The sequence below is a fragment of the Adiantum capillus-veneris genome, chromosome 28 (genome assembly GCF_014529385.1).
Source record: "Adiantum capillus-veneris isolate H3 chromosome 28, ASM1452938v2, whole genome shotgun sequence".
Taxonomy (NCBI): Eukaryota; Viridiplantae; Streptophyta; class Polypodiopsida; order Polypodiales; family Pteridaceae; genus Adiantum; species Adiantum capillus-veneris.
The window spans coordinates 47873319-47894876 of NC_140958.1; the positions used below are offsets into that span (position 1 = coordinate 47873319).

Consider the following 21558-nt stretch of genomic DNA (forward strand, 5'->3'; position numbering starts at 1 on the left):
ACTCGTAAAGGTGCGTCAATTTTGCAACCAATAAACCATAAATTTAGGATATCACCTTTATAATTGGTCCATATTTCACAAATTACAATCTCGATAAACAAAGATGATAAAATGGTTTTCGCCATCACTTCCCATGTGCTCCAAGTTGCTATATATATATGTAGTTTTCATTCTTCCATGGACATACTTGTAGTCACTCATGATGCTCCTTGTGTGTTGTTTGACATCAACCTAGATGATATAGCATAAGTTTTAACCCATTTCTAGCTAATCAAATAAAACTCCAATTAACAATCTTGCTAGGACAAAAGATGGGTGATTTACGAATATGGCACAATGTATAGTCAAAAGCCAAGCTTTGTCATAGGCTCTCTAGAGCGAGAGGCTATCATGCTACTTAAATAAGGGTCATACAAATAGTCTTGTTGTCTATCATGATTCACATCATATGAAGCTCAATCCTGTTTGATCTTGTGTTGCTCGAACATCTTGTGTTGCTGCTTTATTCGTCATAGTCTGCATTCACAAATGGTAAGGGAATTGCTTTGGTTGCTCTGAAATGCCCCACATTGTTCAGATGCTCGTTCTCCAGCCTGTGTCACACACAATTGATTTCTTTTATACCATCTCAATGAGAATTGGGTGCTATCTACAAACAAAGATGGACAACTGTGTGCAGAGAATGTTCCATCAATCAATCAATCAAGAAGTCATTACGGTCAGATTATGGGGACTGCCAAAGCAGTTTTTTGCCACAAGGTAAGTGACTAGGTCACTAGAATAGCCACCATGAACTGCGTTTCTGCAGGTTTTAACGTTTTTTTGCTCATCTTGCCGTTTCACTAACAACAAGCTACCATAGTATCACATGCTAGGGCCTTTCAAATCCATCTATGAATGTTTGGGTCCCCCACGCTTCACTGCATGCAAAGACTATATTGTGCTCTAAGATTATATTGAAATGTTTTGTTCGTTTCGAGGTTGAAATGTTTCGGCCTTGAAATGGTCTGTGGTGATGCTGGCATGACTAACTATCACCGAAGGTTCATAGTTGCCCCATAATGATCGGTAGTAACTGAGAGATGCATATGGGTTACTCTTACCTATGACAATATTAAGCTTTTAGGAGGAGCATGTTGCCTTAAGGGCTTCTAGGACTTCTCCCCTCTTTTTTGAAACAAGCAATTTGCATTTTTCTGGAACTCCTTCGGGCTTGCATTAGATCATCAGTAAGGAAACATCTCTTGGCAAGCATCTCGATATGGTATAATAAAGAGAAGAAGAAAAAAAGTACCTGTAGAAGTTCCAATGCACCCGCCTTATAACTTCAAGAGAGGCAAAGAGCCAGTCTGTAAATTGCCGATTGATTCCGAAAAATTCAATCCGGGTAACTGATTGCAACCATGCAAATCTGAGAATGGTGTTTAAGACCTGCAAAATAATTCCCGGTGAATTTAAAGCACTATGTAACACCTTTTTATCTTTTGAGAGTGCCTAGAGTTGAGAGGTTCCAACTGAAGCTGGGGTAATGGGGTAATGTCTGTGAGTGTGCATGCATGTACCCATTCTGTGTCATAAGATTTTGCTTACCATTGAAGCATAGTACAAGTTCTTTCTTTTAAGAATAAGCTGGTCCCTCAGCAGATAGTTGTTTGAATCAGAGCGCAAAAGTCCCCAATCCTTGTAAAGATCCCAATACAACTGGTACCCTGCTACCAAGGTTGAGACCACAATAAAAATTGCCAACCATGTTGTTGTTTTATGGTAATGGTATGTCAAAGCAATGCCAGCAGCAACTAGTGCAGAGAAATATTTGGCCCCATTTTTTAGATGTTCTGCATCGCGTTCGTCAATCCACCTCCTGATACATTGCTTGCAGGTGCAAATCAATCAAAATAAGTTCATGCATCTTGGCTTATTTGCATGCTTTAAGTCTTTGTTAAGGAATACATTTACCAAGTTTATGAATGACAGAATGACTATATCTCAATAAAACGCATTGCTACTATAAACAAGCAGTGATGAATAGAACAGGCTCTACATCACAACACAATTGAGAACAATTGCAAGAACACTTGCACAAGATGCAAGAGGGGTGAGTTCCCCTTTGAGAGATGCTCGCCCCTAAATAGGCACCCCTGGCTGTACTATTGCATGTTAAAGAGAAAGACTATACACAATCCGGTTAATCTGCCAAGCAGAAAGTGGAATCGCTCCCCCTTTATTCGACAGACCTTCCATCAGACTCAACCTTTGAAACTGTTTGTGCCCTTGGAATGGTAGGCTCCAAACCAAGGGCCTCATGGTAAATAACAAACATTTGACCATGATATGCCAGGCCTCCCTCCCTCCTCTAACCACTTGGCATCCAAAGACGGATAATTCCCGAACTTCACTGGTACGTCCGCACCATCTTACCCTTCACTTTTCTTGTTATGTGTGCCAGCACCTTATTTGGGTAAACATTTTGCATTAGACTCATTACATGTCAATGCACTAGGATAATTAGTGATGCAATGTTTCAAACATTCAGCTCACAAAATCAATCAATATAAGTCTATTGGGATCAACACTTCGAGGAATTCAGAGCATTTCCACCTTCCTTTATGTATGTACATAGAAGTCCCAAGAGAGCGGAGTTTCTTTTCTTTATGCAACGTGCACCGTGGCAGACCCAGCCGCTGAAATTGCATATGCCCTTCAATTGGTAGGCTTCAAACCAAAACCATGGAAATATAGATCCAACAATCAAATATTACTTGAGAACCCAACTTAATACAATATTTTGCACGAATTTCTCATTAATTATGCATGCATCATAGTAAAGCCGCCTATCAACAGGACGTACTGTTAGATTTGAAGAAAGCCTTTGATTACCTTAGTTCGTCTTTCATTGAAAAATTGATGCATTCTATACCAATATTCTGGATCTACCTCTCGTGCCATGTTCAATGGTGGTGTCTCTGACCCTCATATCACTCACTCCAGTGAGGCAAGGTTACCCTCTCATTACATTTTGTCATTGCTTGCTACTCATTTGGCAATGCATAATGAGATTCAGGGACTTTCCTTACTTTGGGACAATAACTTGTAGGCAACGCACCAACTGATGTCTCTTTTATGTTCTTGAAAGCAGACACAGAAAATCTAGACATAGAAAGTCAAAGTCACTTGGTAGTGTACTGTCAGTCTATCAATAGCCCCCAAATGTCAAAGACAAATTCGTAGACTCTATCGCATTATAGGAAATTTGTGACAAAGGAGTGGAGCGGCTCCCCTCTTGTCAAGCACGCACTACATCAGATTCAACATAGAGTGTCATTGGCACCGGACTAGCTACAATTGGTCTCGGATTCACTGTCACGGGAACGAGCGCCACGTGCCAATAGAAAAGAAAAACTGAACAATTTTAGGCACTTCAAATAACAATTGAACTGAAAGAGATGCACGGCAAACGAGACGGAGAGTGGCGGAGTTCCACCCCAAGAGAGCACCAAACCCTGGCACCCCTTTCTGTATTTCTTTATATTGCTTGAACTCAGTTTATTGCCGGTACTCCATCCTTTGCACCTTCATGCACAAGCATGCCAAAGAATGAGCCCTTGGCCTTTAAAAGGCAGTTACACGAAAATCAAACTCTAAAAGCATCAGGACTTCCAAAAGAAGCCTAGCGCTTATCATGGGAATACATACAACTGCCACGTCAGCATGTAGCAGCCCAAAACACAAAAATCCGTACAGGCTGTCGTGTGGTACCGCCAGTGCAAATCGCGGGCGTCTATACAACTGCCACGTCATCATATCCTACGCTTTGTGTGTGTGTGTGTGTGTGTGTGTGTGTGTGTGTGTGTGTGTGTATTGTGGCATGAGGGAGCTCGGAGCGAGAGAGAGCGAACGTTTGAGGCACCCGTCATCTGTGTCGCGAGCCCTCTGCTGGCCTGCGCATTCCTTCCTGCGTGCTCCAGCATCTATGCGAGCCCCTGCCTAGCCTAACTCTGCTCCTGCGTGCTTCAGCAGTTATGTGACAGGTCTGCATGCGACTGCTTAGTTTGTGTGACAGCGTCCGCACCAAACTATTCCGCCTTGACACATCTTGCTGCCGAAGCCTGTTGGGTAGCCCTACATGTATGCGGACCTGAAGGTGTTTGAAGTACAAAGTGTCTTGCAGGGATTTTGTACAAAGTTGTGCAGTGGATATCGCCTCCTTCCTCTGTGTGTGTGCATGTGTGGGTGTGTGAAGCAATGACGGTTGGTTTCGGGTGTAGTGAATCCTTCTACCATTCGTTTGTCGCACGACCCTGCCGTGCGCAACTCCTACATTGCGCAGGCCTTTTAAGCTCGCCGGTGGTCGAAGATGATTTTCGCCTACACGCGACCCTTCTGTCAGATTCTCGTGTGAGTGAGAGTGGGTGTGTGTGTGTTTACTTTAGCAGGAGGTTCTTTTTTTCGGTGTGTTCAGCAGAGTCCTTGCTAAGAAAGCCTTTTTTTTAAATTATAAAAAGTATATAAATATATTGAGTGGGTGTTAGTCCAGAGTGTGCTCTAGAAAGTGAAGTGTTGGTTAGATATGGCAAAAGAAGCTGTATATAAGCGTAGGAAACAGGTGGATCTTTCCACGATGGATGCTACAAATATCATCAAAGAGTGTTTGTCGAAGGATTTTGCTGATGCTCCGAATGCTTGGGAAGGTCAGCAGCCAGCTACCGAAGTGGTATTCCAGTTCAGCAGCTTATGGATCCGGTAGCACAATATGCATTGAATGCGGTCATTTTGTTCTTCCCTGGCAAGATGCCCTCGGCACAGGATGTAGGCCAATGGGTTGATTTCCTGTTGAAAAGACAAGTTGTCTGAGGAGTGTATTTTGGTGCCCGTGGCTTTTATGAGGTGTTACTGGCAAACATGGAAGCTCGCTCGCAATTATTGGAAATGTCGCCCTTGTTTTTCAATATGAAATGACACATGTATTGCCTTGGGCACTTACTAAAGACTATCGGAGCTTGATTCGACATAGGTGCTCAGTTTGGGTGGAAATAGTTGGATTTCCACGAACTTGGAAGCATTTTTTGCCTCTCCTAGCTGCTCGGTTGGGAAAAGTGATATGCCCCCCCAAATTTGGATACTAACTCCAATAGATTTTATGTGTTGTGGGATACGGATACGTTGATGCCGTCAGGAATAACGGTCGACTCTGGTGATCCGATGGTAGGCAAAAGGCCGTTTAAACTCAAATAGGAAAAATTTGCAGGTGCATGTTTCAATTGTGGAAAATTTGGCCGTATGCAGTTTGAATGCCAGGAATCTTTGCTGAAACTACCGCCTTCCGCTGTTCCGACATCTGGAACCCATGTTGCTTCTCCTTCCTCTTCATTTGTGAGACCAAAGATGGGGGATGCTAATGGAAGCATGCAAGCCAAACAAGGGAAAAATTAAAATAAAAGCATGCCTAATGTGCATCCTACTACAAAGACAGATACCAAGGGTAAAGCTAAAATGACAGATTCTACTGATGGTTGGCAAACTCCAAAGGAGCCAGTTAAGCCCCGTGTTTCGCTTGTTTCAAGAAATTATGTGCCTGCTTTGGATGTGAGAAGTGGTGGATCTTCCACATCTACATCACATGATCATAAGTCACTCGTTGAAGCGTGGGACAAAGTGGTACACTCATATAAAGATGCTCTTCTTGGACCGACATCTGGGTCGTTGCCTCTGCATCGGAATCCTCACCAAGGAACGCATATGGAGTCCGCTTCATTGACTGTTAGTATGGAGGTGGATGTGCCCATGGGCAATACCACTTGATGATTGTGCCTCATGCTTCTCTTGTAAATACTGTACAGATGCATTCTCCTCTTAGATGCTATACGTATAATGTGCACGGTTTGTGCAGCCACGAAAAGTGGAAGTTAATTTGGCATTATGTACATACAAATAAAGCAGATTTAGTGGTGTTACATGAGCATAATCAACATGATTTTGTAGGTCAATCTTCATATTATCCGGGAGTTTGGATTGCTCATGCTCGTACTAGTTCTTTCTCGGGTGTTTTGATGATGGTGCGTCATGAACTACAGCCAGTTTTAGCACATAATGATCCGGCAGGGCGTTGGATGGTAGTTCAATGTCTTGACCAAGGAAATATTCAAGAATTTGCTAGTATTTATGCTTATACTGCCTCAGCACAACGAAGTCGTCTTTGGCAAGAGTTGGTCAAATACCCCTGGCATTCGCATGCTTTTTGGGAGGTGATTTTAATAATGCACCCGCAAACACGAACAACACAACGGGTCATTCGCATATGTTGAGCTCTGAATGCTCTTCTTGGGATGCCATGGTCAGTAATACGGGTGTCCTAGATCTATGGGCCAACACGCTCTCTTCAGAGCGGGGTTATACATTTACTCATAATGCTCACTCTGGATATAGAGCACATTTGGATCGTTGGTATGTACTAGGCACTCCGCAATATGATACGTTTGCCTGTGATATGAGAATTGATCATTCTTTCACCTTATCTGATCATTTTCCTCTTTGGCTCTAGGTCTATTTTGAGGCAGTAGATATAGACTCCTCGCTCCTTCGCAAGCGGTTGTTGCATATTAATAATGCGTATCTTTCACATACAACATTTAGAACTTTGATTGAAGTAGTAAATTAGTAATTCCTCCGCTTGTCTCTCAGATGTTTATTGATGTGGATGTGGCCTGTTATCTCTTTGTCATGAGTATCCAGGCAGTCATAAAGTATTATGGTTCCTGGTACATGTACCAGTTGAGAAATAAAGTGCAGGAAGATAAGGCGATATGTCAAGCCTTGGGAAGCCCTTGCAGATACTAGAAGGCTTACTGGCTCAAAACAAGAGGAATTATGCATAGCTAAAACCTCCTTGATATGTAATGATAAGAGAAAACTTGAAAAATGGAAAATCAGATCTAGACAATACGCTTTTATGGATAAAGGTTGTTCATCTAAACAATTCTTTAAGCATTTGCATCATTCGAGGACTTCTGCCTCTATCAAAAGGGTTGGAGATGAAACTGGGCAATGGACGACCAAGAAAGGTCAATTGGCGGATTCAATGGTGGATCATTTTCAACGTGTTTTTGCCAAGCTTGAAGCCTCCTCGAATGAGATTTTGCAAGCCAGACAGTTGCTGTTGTCGTATGTACATCCTATATTGTCAATGAATGATGTAGAAACCCTTGAGGCAAGTTTTACTGAGGATGAATTGCACGACAGTTTGTTGCACCTTGGCCGCTGGAAATCGCCTGGATGGGACAGGTTCACGATGGAATTTTTTTTTGCTTTTGGGAATCCCTTAAGCAGCCTTTCCTTTTCATGATAAACCATGCATGGACTGCGCAATCTTTGCCGCAATTGTGGAAAGAAGGACCGGTGAGATTGTTGCCTAAGCAAGCATTGTGTGAATACTTTTCACATTGGCGACCAATAACGCTTATGACGATCGTTTACAGTTGTTGTCGAAAATGATAACTACTCGTGCTGCTGACCATTTGTTTTCCAGCATACATCCGGCTCAGTATGGATTTACTCCTCGTAGGCAAATTATGGATAATATTTCCAATGTTCTTATTGGGATTGAGTATGAAAAATATAATGGGCAAGATGTGCTTATGATGCAGATTGATATATAGAAAGCATTTGACACTGTCCACTGGGACTTCATTGCTCAGATCATGAAGGCTTTGGGCTTTAGGCCCAGGATGCGCCAGGTAGTCTATTTTCTTTACAAAAACAGTCAATCTGCCGGAATTCTTGACGGTGAGCTGACTCGGTATGGGATCTTTCTTGATTGGCCAGGCAAGGATGCCCTTTGAGTGCTATGTTGTATGCTATTGCTACACATCCTCTGCTGTTGTATTTGGACTCCTTAACAGGATTTGGTCGACTACATGGACTGCAACTACCAGCTCATGATCATTTTGTGGCACAAGCGTATGTGGATGACTCCAGGTTCTGGCCTAGAAATCATCCTGAGGATGTTCGTTGTATAATGGAAGCTCTGCATATTTATGGGTTGGCTGCAGGACTACAAGTGAATTTCCAAAAATCTAAATTGTTGCCGTTGCATCAAATGGATTGGCATGCTCTGTTATGGCCAGGTGAGATAGTGAAGCCTGAACAAATTATGAGACATCTTGGTTATCCGTTGGCTTGGTCGGTTAACAATGCGAAATTGTTGCAATGGGTTGAGAATAAATTGAGATCTAAATTGCAGTATTGGAAATTGTCTATCTAGCCGCTCCATGTAAGGCTCAGAATAGTGCAATCTATTTTGGTGGCATACATGCAATTTTTCCTACCACTGTTGCATTGGCCACCCCGTCGTCTTCGGGATTTCATGTCTCGGATTCTGGAGCGCTTTTGGTCCACTTCCTCTCACAAAAAAGTCTTGCGATTGCTTGCGATGGATAAGCTCTGTACTCCAAAACGTTGTGGTGGCTTGAATGTCCTTCATTTGTGTTCTCATGTTACAGCAAGAAAGGCTACTTTGTTGTTGGTGTTTGTTGAGCAAAAACAGCCTTGGACGCAGATGCTTGCGTTTTTGTGCTCTCATGCGGGTTTCTACACCAGCCTTCGGCCATTGGCAGCCATCGTATTGGGATGTGGTTTTCGGTAAAGTTGAAGCTACAATTCCGGGATGTCCCTTTGCTTCCAGTCTAGTGGCAGATTAGAAGGTGGTCACGACAGAATTGTTGTGGAATGGTAGAGATGAGGTCTGTGGAAATTCACTTCGACTGGAGAGTTTGCATTGGAGTAGAGTTTTTGCTCAGACTCTTATTCAACGCTCTCCTAGATAGGCCTACTTTCTCTCCCACAAAGGTATTGACAGGATAGCAGACATCATAGACGCTGAAGGACGGGTGCTCTTGTTCAGATAGGCTACTCATACCTTTGGACTTGGGTTACACTACAAACGCATGTGGGACATTATTAAGGAGTTGGTCGATTCTGTATCTCCCATCCCGCCACTAGTTGAAGACAATCGAATTTTTTATTGGCTCTATGAGAATTTGTGATTGGCTCTATGCTGGTTCTTCACTTGGTTCGAAATCGGCAAAGAAAGTGTACTATCATTTGCAGTCGTCCTCCTGAGTCCAAGAACACTGTAACAAGGTAGGAATATGAATAAGAGTGTTACTTGGTGGCGGAATAAAGTTATGAAAGTGTGGCATGCTAAGCTACCTCTCAAGGGGCGATTGCTTATGTGGAGATGTATTGTTGGGGTTCTCCCCACTCACAAATTACTGCGCTCTAGAAGATTGGCCTCTTCAAGATACGTTCGCTGTGGTGCAGGCATTGAGAATATATCACATCTTCTGTGGTCCTGTTCTCATACGCGATAGTTTGTGGATAGCATCTCTTCAGCTCTTTGCTCGCGTTTCCCCTAGATCACAATTTGGTAAATTTTTTTGGATCTTTGGAGTGCTTCCGCCTTTGCTTCGGCTGTATGCATACTTTTTCGGCTGGGCTAGATTCTGGGTAATATGGGTAATATGGATAGTGCAGATTCAAGTGGAATATGTTTCTTTCTTCAAGATATCTCTTAGACAGTCTCTTCAAGTTGCCTATGACTTGGATGAGCTCCCTATTAGTCATTACTAGCTCTACTTTGATTGTTTCTGAGTTACATCTTGTAATACTTTCTATGGGTTTTCCTCGATTTGAGGTTTCCCACTTGTAATTCAATCTGACATTACAAAAAAAAAAACAGTGTGTGTGTGTGTTGGTCCCGCTTTATTTTTTGGGTTTAGGTCCCCTGGGCCCCATCGGACGGGGTCCTGTAAGCTGATGGGAACTCGTCTTTAAAATTAGGCCACTCGGCAAGACTTTGCAAGTTGGTAAAACTTCTTGTACCGCTTTTACTTCTGCTGCTTCCTCTTAGGGTTTAGACCCCTCGATCGGGATCTGCATGTTGACTTCGTTCTTCAATGGCTTGACACGTCAACAGTTTGTGACATTCTTGAAAGAAAGTAATCGTCCGCGATTATTGCAAATTTGCAAAACAACTCAAGTTAGCTCAAGAATTTCAGAGGATCATTCCAAGAGACATTCCGAGCGACAATCAGAGGGACAATCAGTTTTTTCTTTCCAAATTGGAGCTCTTGATACCTTGGGTCGTTGGCTTCCCAGAAAAATATCATAGTCTCATTCCAAATCGAAGCTCTTAATTTTCCGGCGTAGTAAAATTAGTCATCACACCCGGATTGTGCTAATCTCCAATAAGTTTCTTGATGCACTAAAATTACATACCCATGCAATCTCATCTAATTAGGAATATTCAATGGTTGGCACATCACAATGCGACACAAATTCTCACATATGTATGTTACACGACACAACCAACATTGCCGTTGAGCACTCCCTCGAGGCAGACGGTCTGCGCTATGAAGCTACTCAACGACTACCTCCTTACTTTCCCCAATAACCCAAAAAGGTCCGGGCCGTGAGTTCAGAGGATGGGTACAACCAAACGCTCCCCAGACCGCATCTTGCGTTGCTTGGAGGTTCAAGCATACAACCAAACGCTCCCCAAACATCCCGTCTCCGTCGTTCGGAGGTTTTTCAGCATACAACGAAACACTCCCAAGACATCTTGTCTGCGTTATTCGGACGTTCAGACAATACCAAAACAACATCTCTGACTACTCCACCCGAGAATAAATCACCAAGCATTGAAACCAATATTAAAACCAGAGTCAAACAGTTCAAATCGGCATCAAGACAGGTTTTAAACAGGTATCATCCATTTTAAACGAATTCCAAACAGGATCACCAAACAAGTTCTCAAACAGAATTGAGAAAACTGCTAAATCAAACTGAAAAAAGCATTTTCAACATCAGTTGAGCTCGAAAGTCGACATGGCTTCCAAGTTTCGTCTTGAAACTTGCACCAAAATTAGTGTTAGATTTCTTCCATAAGGTTATAGCTGCGACCGTAGCATGGTCCATAAGCTCTTGAATAGTCGAAATAGGTCTCGATAGACAGCGTTCCTACGGGGGTGATGGTAGCCCCAAGATATAGCAATCACACCGGGCCTCCAAGGTTATCAGCTCGAGAAGAGACACCTACTGAGAGATGTCGAGAAATTTTCAAGTTCTAATCTGCTAGGGTTTCCGTGGCAAGCGTTTGAGGATATGCCACTCTGCCAGAATCTGCACTCCGAAGAAAGGTGTCTGAATGAATGTAACTTTGAGCAAAAAATGAAAGCTTGGCAAGTCCTTGGAGTGTGCAACTTGGTAGCTATAGACATCCACAACTTCATGACACTGCTTGTGAGAAAAACGGTGCCTCAAAAAAAAATATTGGATCCTTCTCTTGCAAGTGATCTTTATGGCTTATGCCCTGTAAGACAGAGCAATGAAGACGAGAGCGCGCCCGATGCGCGATGGAGTAAGGGTGGGAGTGGCTAATAAGTCCGAGGCCGGGACACGGAGATTCTTCGATAAAATTTCTTGGAAATCTTGGAAGCGCCATCTTGCTCCGTCTGCACTTTGGTAGGACCCGTATGCTTTTAAAAAGCACACGCCTGAAGCTCTGATACCACTGTCACGGGAACGGGCACCACGTGCCAATAGAAAAGAATAGACTGAACAACTTAAGCACTTCAAATAACAACTGAATTGAAAGCCATGCACGACACACAAGACGGGAAATGGAGGAGTTCCACCCCAAGAGAGCACTGTCCCCAAACCCTGGCGCCCCTTTTCGGTATTTCTTTATATTTCTTGAACACTCAGTACATTGCCGATACTCCATCCTCTGCACCTTCACGTAGAAGTATGCCAGAGAATGAGCCCTTGGCCTCTCACAAGTAGTTACATGAAAAGCAAACTCTAAAAGCATCAAGCTTCCCAAAAGCAGCCTAGCGATAATTATGGGAATCCGTACAATTGCTATGGACATTACCAAAGCAAATGCCCTCTGCCAGAAGGGTCCCCTCTCTGTTGTCATTTCCTTGAAGGTAAGGATCACTACAGTAAGGATTGTCTCAAACTTCGTGCATCTATGTTTTCGAACCCGAGTCAAAGCCAAAATGAATTTACCTTTCCTAAGATCAATCTGATAGCAGTTAGCACCATCCCTCAGCCGCCACCTTCTGCCCATGTGGTTTCCCCTCAAAACAAGCTGCAATTGGTAGAGGAGCCCGCAAGTGTCCTCACTCGGGCCCAGAGAATAGCTCTCGGTCTCAATATTCCCAAAAAGTTTCACTATTACACTCACTATTCCACTAGTGGATCCCTTGCTTCCAGCTGTCGAAAATCCGTCCCCTAGTGCAAAGCAAGGCTCCTCATCTCCGCTCACAGATATTGATGAAGCTTTCTTGGAAGCAGTAGCCGAACTCCAGCAGATCAAGGTACCGAAAGAACCACATCTTGAAAAAGAAAAGCTTACAACAGAGACAATCTTCAAGAACCATTTCCAACAAGTGTCGCTCTATGACATGTTGCGACTAGATGTGAGTTTTAGAAGTGACACCCTTGCAGTATTCAGTCACTTTACCCAAGTGCAGGTCCTAGTGGCAGGCACCTCCCAGTGCAACCATTAGAGTCCTATATGATATCCCATCCCGCTGCTCCCCTCACTGATTATAGAAGTCCTCGTCTCACCGTGTCCGTCTTGGGGCGGCAATTCTCAGGAATGATAGTGGATGGTGGATCTAGCATCAACTTGATGCCCGAGTTCACTATGTTGGCTTTAGGTCTATAACCTACTCGACATGCTCCCTTCACAGTTACGTTGGCTGACCAGAGGACAGTATACCCATTGGGTATAGTGGACAAGGTGCCTCTACAGGTACAAGACTTCACCTTTAGCTTGGATTTTGTTGTGGTTATTCTTCCCCTTGTGGAGGGCGGATTTCCTTTGCTCATCGGCTGACCATGGTTGCACCACACCAAAGCGCTTCATGATAGGGGAAAGGATGCCATGTGGATACATACTCTTGGCTCCCCAATGCAAACCTTCGCTTAGAAGGAGGCATGGATCCCGTAGTTCAGCAAAGTTCTTTGTCAATGGAAACCAACCCCGAACAAGAACAACCTACTCCACCTGACGGGTCATACGATGATCTGCTGGAGTGGTTGGAAGCTACCAAGTCGCGACCTTGTTATGGGGTCTCTATTCAATGTTTGCCTGAGGATACACCTTCTTTCATAGTTTCTATTGTACCTAAGCCCAATGAGCAACTTGAACCAACAGCAAATGTTGAGGTCACAGAGGCCAATAACTATGCGCCCTTGCTAGCAAGACTGGGAGAGTCTATGAAGAATCATAGAAGGGGAAAGAAACCTTCTCTACAGAAGTGTACCCACACTTCAACCTCAATCCCATCTGTGTCTGTCTTTCTGAACAAGCCAAAAATATCCCTTGAGTCTATTGAACTACGCTGTAAAACTTCTCATCAACTGAGTGATGGTACAGCTCGCAAATCACCCTGTCTCGCATCTGCATGGGAGGGTTATTCCAAGGGCCACAAAGGGCATGTTCTCACAAGCCATAGGTATCTTTTATTCCCTACTTCCCTAGTCTCTTCCCTCAACCTCACCCTACCTTCCCTCTCTCCTCGCCCTCGCCACCCTACCCTAAACCCCCTCACTCCTACCCTCTCTCACTCGCCCCTACCCCCACCTTCCCTCACCCGCCCCTGCCCACTTGCTCTTGTCCCTACCCTCTCACACTCGCTCCTCCCCAACCCCACTCGCCCCTACCCTCTCTCACTCGCCCCTACCCTTCCCCCTCACCCCTACGGCACCCCCCTCGCCCTACCCCCCTCCTCAACCTCCCCTATCCACCTCCTCAAACTCCCCTCCTCGGCCCGAGCTATTTCAACCGCTTCGAGTTTGAGATGTCTGGAAGGAAACTGAGAAATTACCTGCAATAGCTTCGAATCTTGACCTAATCAGGCACTAGACAGACAGTTATTTGCAGTTGAGCTGGGGTTCACATTGGACGGACTTTTGCCTGAGTAGTGACATTGGCAGGCATAAGAATGGTGGTCTAATCGACGAGAGGCCAGACCACCATGACCACAGTTTGGAGATAGTCTTAGCTGGATTGGATATTTGTGAGCCGTTAGTGGCTCTTTATGGTTGTTTATATCTGTAGCTGTTTGGGTTTATTGGATCATCTACTTTGTGTGATCAATAGTCTGGAGTCTATTATCTTGAGTTCACGTACAACACGTCTTCAAGATCCTTGCACAGTTGAGCCTTGACACCCCCATTGTACCATGAGTTCTGGGTTGGAGCTGAGTGCGCTGCCATGCGAGTGTCCGTATTGGTTTCTTTGAGTTAGTCGATGTTCATACTATTCAAGTTTCACTACTAAGTCTTGCTATTGTTGTTCTTCTCTTCACTGTCTTCTGTGTTTTCATTGTCTTCTGTGTTTCATTCAGTGGAGTGAGATCTCACGAACACTGCACTGAGGAGCACCACTATAGAGAGCACGACACATTATCTCCGCTACAAGTAGACTCTAGACCAAAGACTCATACCCAAACCATGCCAAACTCATCATATATACAATGGCTACTCATCAATCATAACCGTAGCAAGGTCTCTCTGAAAAGATAACTACACATCTTTGGATTGTAGTGGTGGTGGTAGGTTGGCCATGATGTCCACTCGACTACCACTCTTCGGTGTTGTTCAAGCGCTTCTGGTCTCCTAGCATATTGACACGGTCTAATCCACCGGTCGAGAGTGTCCTCCAAGTACGAATGTCACAAAATGTTGACGTGTCAAGCCATTGAAGAACAGAGCCAACCTGTAGATTTCGATCGAGGGGCCTAACCCTAAGAAGAAGCAGCAGAAGAAGTAGAAGCAGCACAAGAAATTTTACCGACTTGCAAAGTCTTGTTGAGTGGCCTATTTTTGAAGACGAGTTCCCACCAACTTATGGGACCCCGTCCGATGGGACCCAGGGAACCTAAAGCCATTAAAATAAAGCGAGACCAACACACACACACATTTTTTTTTTTGTAAATCGATTCAATTAATTTACCGGTGGGAAACCTCAAAGCGAGGAAACCCACCAAAAGGGTAATATACAAGGGGAAAAACACTGAACTACTCAGCTGTACAGAGTATCTAGAAACATTCATAGGAAAGCCGATGTATCTCTGCAGTGATATCACCAGCTTCCAAGGCAAGCCGTAACGATTGCCTAAGAGAAAGCTTGAAGTATGGGAATGGGTCTGCATGAGTACGATGGAACATGTAAGCATTACGCTGACGCCACAAGGTCCAATAAACCCAATGTCTGACCCACATGAAGAAGACCGCAAAGTGTTGTAGTGTCGGTGAGAAAATGCCAAATGCCCAGAACCTTTTGCGAAATACAACCCCAGGAAAACGGAGCCGCACACAAGTCGATACACGACGAATGAAATCCCTAGTAATGCAGCAATCCCACAACAAGTGGCAAATATCCTCTTCTGGAGAGAAGCAACGGATGCAAGAAGAGGGGCAAATCCGACGCGCCCTAAGAAAAGTGCCGACTAGAAGCACGCCAAGCAAACATCGCCAGAGAAACAGATGCTCCTTCAAAGGCAAAAGGCTTTTCCACAAGGCAGAGATAAGCTTCCTCCTCCAGAGATCAAATTTGTGTATGTGCCAAAGGGCATTACAATGATTAGCAAGCCACGACCGAGGTAGAAGAAGAGCATAAATTCGACTAGCAAAAATATCCCGAAAAGGCGTTTCCCGAAGAACCCAATCAAACATGTGATCACCATCAAGTAAAGGTGAGACAGGCAGAAAGTCAAGCAACATGCTTTGAAGTTCTCTCCAAAACTGACGGTAATGCATGCCCAATCCAAAACAGCGAACGGCGAAGGGAAACTCAAAAGTATATCCAACCTCAACAACTACATCCTCAACCACACGAATGCCATGACCAGAGAGAAAATAAGCCTGGCGAGGGGAGCGGTCTATCAAAGTAAGAGAGAATGTCCGACTCCATTGGAGACTCTCCAAACGAATCGAATCACCTTCCTGTCAAGGATTCCATGAAAGATGAATCATAACCTCTTTCCAGGCAAATATCAAGGTGGAAGCAAGAGGAAAACCAGGAATATGCCCTTCCATCTTGCCAAAAACCACCTCCCAGATAGATGGTTGCCAATGGCCAAAAGAGCAAGTAACAACCTGCTGACCAAGATAAGTAAACATCATAGTCCAAAGGCTGAATTTGTTGCGCAAGTGTAGGCAGCAGCATAGCTTTCGTAGCACGAACATGTCTCCGCAAATCCAAGATATTAAGGCCACCAAGACGTTTAGGAGTACAAAGCTTCTCCATCGACATCAAGCGCAAGCCTTTTTTTTGAGCATGGGTCCGCCACAAATGGGACATAATGTCTGACAAAAGAGAATCAAGACAACGATGCAACCAATGCATGAGTGGCAAAAAGAACTGCACATAAGCCAACATGATACTCTGAACAATTCGCAAGCGAACATGTAAAGGCCAGGTGGATAACTTCCAGTAATGCAATTTGACATCCAGACGTTGCATAATCCAAGCTATGCCAATCACAAGAACAAAGAGGCAGAAGCTTAGATTTACTAAAGTTGACTCTAAGCCCAACCGCAATACCAAAAAGTTCCAAGGCTTCCATAATCACTTCAACATCAGCCTGCTGATTTCGAGGCATAAACAACGAATCATCAGCGTAAGCCTGGCCAACGAAGTTGCGACCTGAGGGCAACCGCAGACCATGAAGACGGTCAACAGAGGTCAAGTGATCAAGATATATCAACAGCGGGTGAGTAGCAATAGCATACAACAAAGCACTAAGGGGGAAACCATGCCTGACCGAACAACCAAGAGACCAAGATTCTGTTAATCCACCTTCCAAGATCCACGAAGACGTACTACAAGCACACAAAAAATAAACCACATTGGCGAATTTAGGACCAAACCGTAGGCACCTCATCGTGGTAGCAATGAAGTCCCATTGTACAGTGTCAAAGGCGTTTTCAATGTCAACTTCCATAACCAGCACATCCTGCTGAGTGTAGTTAGCATACTCCATGCCAATCATAACATTAGTCAGATTGTCCATAATCTGGTGACGAGGAATGAAACCATACTGAGCTTGATGGAGTCCTGCAAAAAGACGATCCTTAATGCGGTGCACCAGCATCTTAGCCAATAACTTGTAAACCACCGGCATCAAAGTAATTGGGCACCATTGAGAGAACCGCTCGCAAAGCGCTTGCTTAGGCAGCAATTTAAGTAAACCTTCTTTCCAAGAAAGTGGCGAATCCTGTTTCTCCCATGCTGCATTTATCATGAAAAGAAATGCTTGTTCAAGAACCTCCCAGAAGGAGAGGAAAAATTCCACAGTAAGTCCATCCCAACCGGGAGATCGCCAACGGCCCAAAGAAAGCAACGCACTATGCAATTACGAGGCAGTGAACGGGTTCTCAAGGCAACAAGCATCTTGTGGAAATATGATCGTGTGAACAAAGGAAAACATCAGTTGACGCGCATGGCAGGCAGTTGGAGATGCCTGAAAAGGGGCAGCAAACACCTGACGATAATACCAAACCATGGCATCAGCGAGTTCTTGCTTCAAAGAAGTCCAAACACCTGAGGAAAGCATAACCCGCTTGATTGCTTGACAGACCCTTGTATGATGCAAATGCTTAAAGAATTGCTTCGAAGCACAGCCTTTATCTATGAAAGCCTGTTGACGGGCACGCGTCTGCCATTTAGCAAGTTCGCGGTTGTCATTAAGCTGAATACACACACAAGCTTCACACAGTCCAACATCTCAGAGTCAGACAAAGGCCACAAATCAGCCCAAAACACACACACACACAAACTAGTATACTGGTCATAATTCCCTAAAAAACACAAACCCCCCCCCCCCCCCCCCCCCCCCCCCCCCCCCCATTTTTACATAATAGTGATACCTTTTTTGCTATGCAAATAAATACTGCCTTATATTGGGACATTACCCCCGCTTAAAACAAAGCGTGAAGCTATCATCACATGGGGTAGGCGGCCCCTGTTCACTCTCTATTGCCCTTCCCAGGAGATGGCACTTGCATAACTTTCAAAAGCGTGAAAATCTCCTGCTATCATTATACGAAGAAGGCGGCCCCTTCCACTCTCAAGCCATGTACTTCCCCAGGCGATGGTATCCGTTGGGCGCTTGAGGAACTCACACAATAGTGGCGGCTGGGCCCTTTCATTTCATCTTCTTTGGATGTGTGCAAACCAACCTATATAAACAAAGTTGAGGGCACACCTTGGCCCTCACTTAGCCTTGGATTAGGTTTTTTTCTACTCTGTCTCGTTACTGTCTGAACCTTCTGAGCTATGGAGCTTACCGCTCAAACATCTCAGGTACTGGGTTTTACAGTTCTTGTTTGTTGCTATTTTGAGCTAAACAATGTGTACATAGTAGGTAAGTTCGGGAGCTTGTTGTCATATACAGTTGGTTTTGCTTAACTACATGAAAAAACCTGATACGCTTGGGCATTGTTTTGGGCCTTGGGACTGCTTGTGCATAAAGAGCGACTGATTTTGGGCCTTTTTGTTGACTGTATTAATGGGGAGAACACCTGAATGAACTGTGTAAATGCTATAGATTGTTATATTGGTCTTTTTGCCACTTTAGGACTTTACCGTTGCAGGCACAATGTGTGTATTTGTGTGTGGGTGGGTATTTGTGTGGGTACATGTGTGTGTGTTTGTGTGAGTTTGCTGGTTCGGCCTGATTACATGGCTGTTCTCAACAATAGCTATACCTTGGCACTTATATAGTGTGGCCCTAATAACTTCTTATGCATAAAAGGTGACTGTTTTTTTGTTGACTATATTAACTGAGGCAATACCTGCACAAAATGGTTTTGGCTGGGGTTTTTTTTTTGGCTCTGTTCTAGCCGCTGCAGGTTCTTACAATTACGCGCTTAACTGGTTATTTTGCCTTTTTACTGGTTTGGTTAAAAAAAGGGGTCTATTTGTTTAGTACCTTTGGTAGTTACAAGGTATGGAAAAAATGATTGAAATCTTGCACAAACATGGCCGGACATTACCCTTCTTTGTTTTAAGGGATGCTATTAGCTGGTATAAGGAGATCATGGATTTGGTACTTCTGAAGGTAAGTATATAACAACTATCTTGGGCTTTGACATGGTAACCAAGATATGGTTCTTTAAATGTTGTACCTCATTAAGACGATGGATTCTTACTATTGAAGCTGGTAGTACTGTAGTGCATACCACCCTTTTGGTACCTGTAACAACTTGCCGAATGGAGATAGTGAGTATGATGTGGTTTTTTCTCAAAAAAACCGAGGTACCGGAGGCAGTAATTGATATAGAGCTCATTGTAAATGATCTAATCAGCATGGCATATTTTAACTTGTTTGGAAGTGCTTGGCCTTTACTTTTTGGGCTAGCCATTAGTGAAAGATTAAAAAAAAAATTACATATTGAATTCATCAAGTAAATCAGCTCTATAAACTAAAAGGGTCTTTTCTGCTCTAGACTTACAAGTAAACCGCAATATTGTTAAATTTTTGGTGGACTTCACCATTCAGAAAAGAGATTATACCATTCATTTTTTAAGTAAAGATTGCTAACATACAAGTTCTAATAGATGACCTAGCTTGTCTAAAGTGATTAAATTCTGTAAGATGGACATGGATAACAACTGATATGGTCCATTGATACATGTGAAACACATCCAAGGCTACCAAAATTGTTTCCTTGTTTGGATGGATGCAGGTAATGACTCTATCCTATCTTGGAGGGTTTTCTTTTCTTTGGCAAGCAACCTTACTGTATTGAAGTACTCACTGAAGAACGGGGAAGTTCTTTTACTACTGGTCTTACTGAAAGAGGATCTCTTTTCTACAACCATTGTACCTAAATACTTCTCATACTGAGTTATTTTTGTACATATCTGTTCATTATTCCTTGGCCAGCTGTCTTTTGAATGTAAAAATTCAATTATGTCTTACTAGTTAAGATTTATACAACTACACACACACACAAAAAAAGCGTAGAAGATGATGACATGGCAACCGTTCTTGTGCCGTGGCACGTGCATAATGTAAAAACTAAATATCTACCTCACTCTCAATGTTTTTGTTATGTGGGACCAAATGCTATGATGTACATAGTGTGATATATGCGAAAATAGATGCCACGGCTACAGCCGTGGCATCCCTTGTCGGGTAGACAAGGCGCTAGACATGGCACTATGGCATGATTTTTTACATAAGTATATGCCTATTTTGCTTTAGAAATGTACAAATGTCAAGTGTATCGAAGTGGCACGCTCGTTTTGCCTAGAAAGTTCAATGCGGGCAATCTCAGCCAAAAATAGCAGGTTTCGTGCACTGGCGTAAAAGACGTGTCCAAAGTGCTTACCAAGTGGTAAAATGAGTTTCAACATGAAGTTTGAGCCCAATGGGATTTTTCCACAATTTTAGGGATTTTTCCCAGCTCGTTTGGGCTTTTTACAAACAAAAAGGGGCATTTTTGGGCTAAAAATAGCCTTAGAATGGTCAAAAATAGCTCAAAATGCCACATCAACGACGGTGCCATCGTTGCTCATGTTGTGTGGGAAGGTTGAGAGTCAAAAATGAGCTCATTTGTGCATATGAGCAAGGAGATACAACCATTCCTTTACAGGGTGCTAGTGCAGTCTCGTGCTGCTTCCACTACATGGTTGAGGATGTGAGGCCTCCAATTAGGGTTTTCCCTCCTCAAATAACTACTTGAAAATCTCCAATGAAGTACTTAAGCTTCCATGAAATGGTCAAACGAGGAATCGAAGCGTCATTTTAGGGTTTCTAACAGGTCGAATGAGCACTGTATCTATGCAATTGGCAGCGAGGCTACACCTAATCTTCACAGAGTTTTAAGTTAGTATTGGTTCTTTTTCAAAGTGGAACTTTCATGGCTGGAGTTTTGTTCTTTTTTAGTGTGTTTTGGTTCCAAATCGTCTACACCTTGCTTGATTTTGCTATGAATCCTCACAGTCAGAGGCCGGACGCTTTCCTAGTCGCACTGCGCACTTCTTGACACATTTTTGGTGAACCCGACGTGAAGTAGGCTAGGGTGAGAGTTCAAAAGCTTCATTGAAGGTCTAAAAACAAAGGTTTAAAGATATGGAGCAACAAGAGCAACAGGGGGTTCGATTTGATCGAGTCACAATGCAAATGTTTCAAGCTTTTGCAGTGTTTATGCAGCAACCACAAGCTACAGAAAGGAGGGAGCTTTCCTCAACCAAAGCGCTTCAATCTGTGGTGAAAAAAATGGACCAATTTAAAGGTAAAGATGTAACAAAGTATCTTTGTGGATATGTAAAGGAGATGGAGCTTCATCGAGTGGTCCAAGCAGAGATAGTGCAAAGTTTTGAACTTGCTGTGGTTCCCGAGATCAGAGAGCATGTAAGGGGAATTAGAAATGAGCATGGGGCAACTTGGGAAGCATTCAAATTAGCCTTGAAGGAAGAGTATTTCATGAAGGACTCCGAAAGGGTAACAAAGAGGACTTTTTTAGAGTGGATAG

At 43.6% G+C, this 21558-nt stretch overlaps 1 protein-coding gene across 1 annotated transcript in view; it reads right to left on the reverse strand.

The window, feature by feature from the left end:
- Positions 1 to 502: 502 nt before the first annotated feature.
- The window catches only part of LOC147420395 (phosphate transporter PHO1-like), a 47250-nt gene continuing 26194 nt past the window's right edge, over positions 503 to 21558 (reverse strand). Inside the window, exons 12-14 of the mRNA XM_086504521.1 lie at positions 1591 to 1872; positions 1295 to 1431; positions 503 to 593 (exon numbers count right to left, since the gene is read on the reverse strand). Coding sequence (XP_086360647.1) covers positions 503 to 593; positions 1295 to 1431; positions 1591 to 1872 — 510 coding nt within the window. The remainder of the gene's footprint in view (positions 594 to 1294; positions 1432 to 1590; positions 1873 to 21558) is intronic.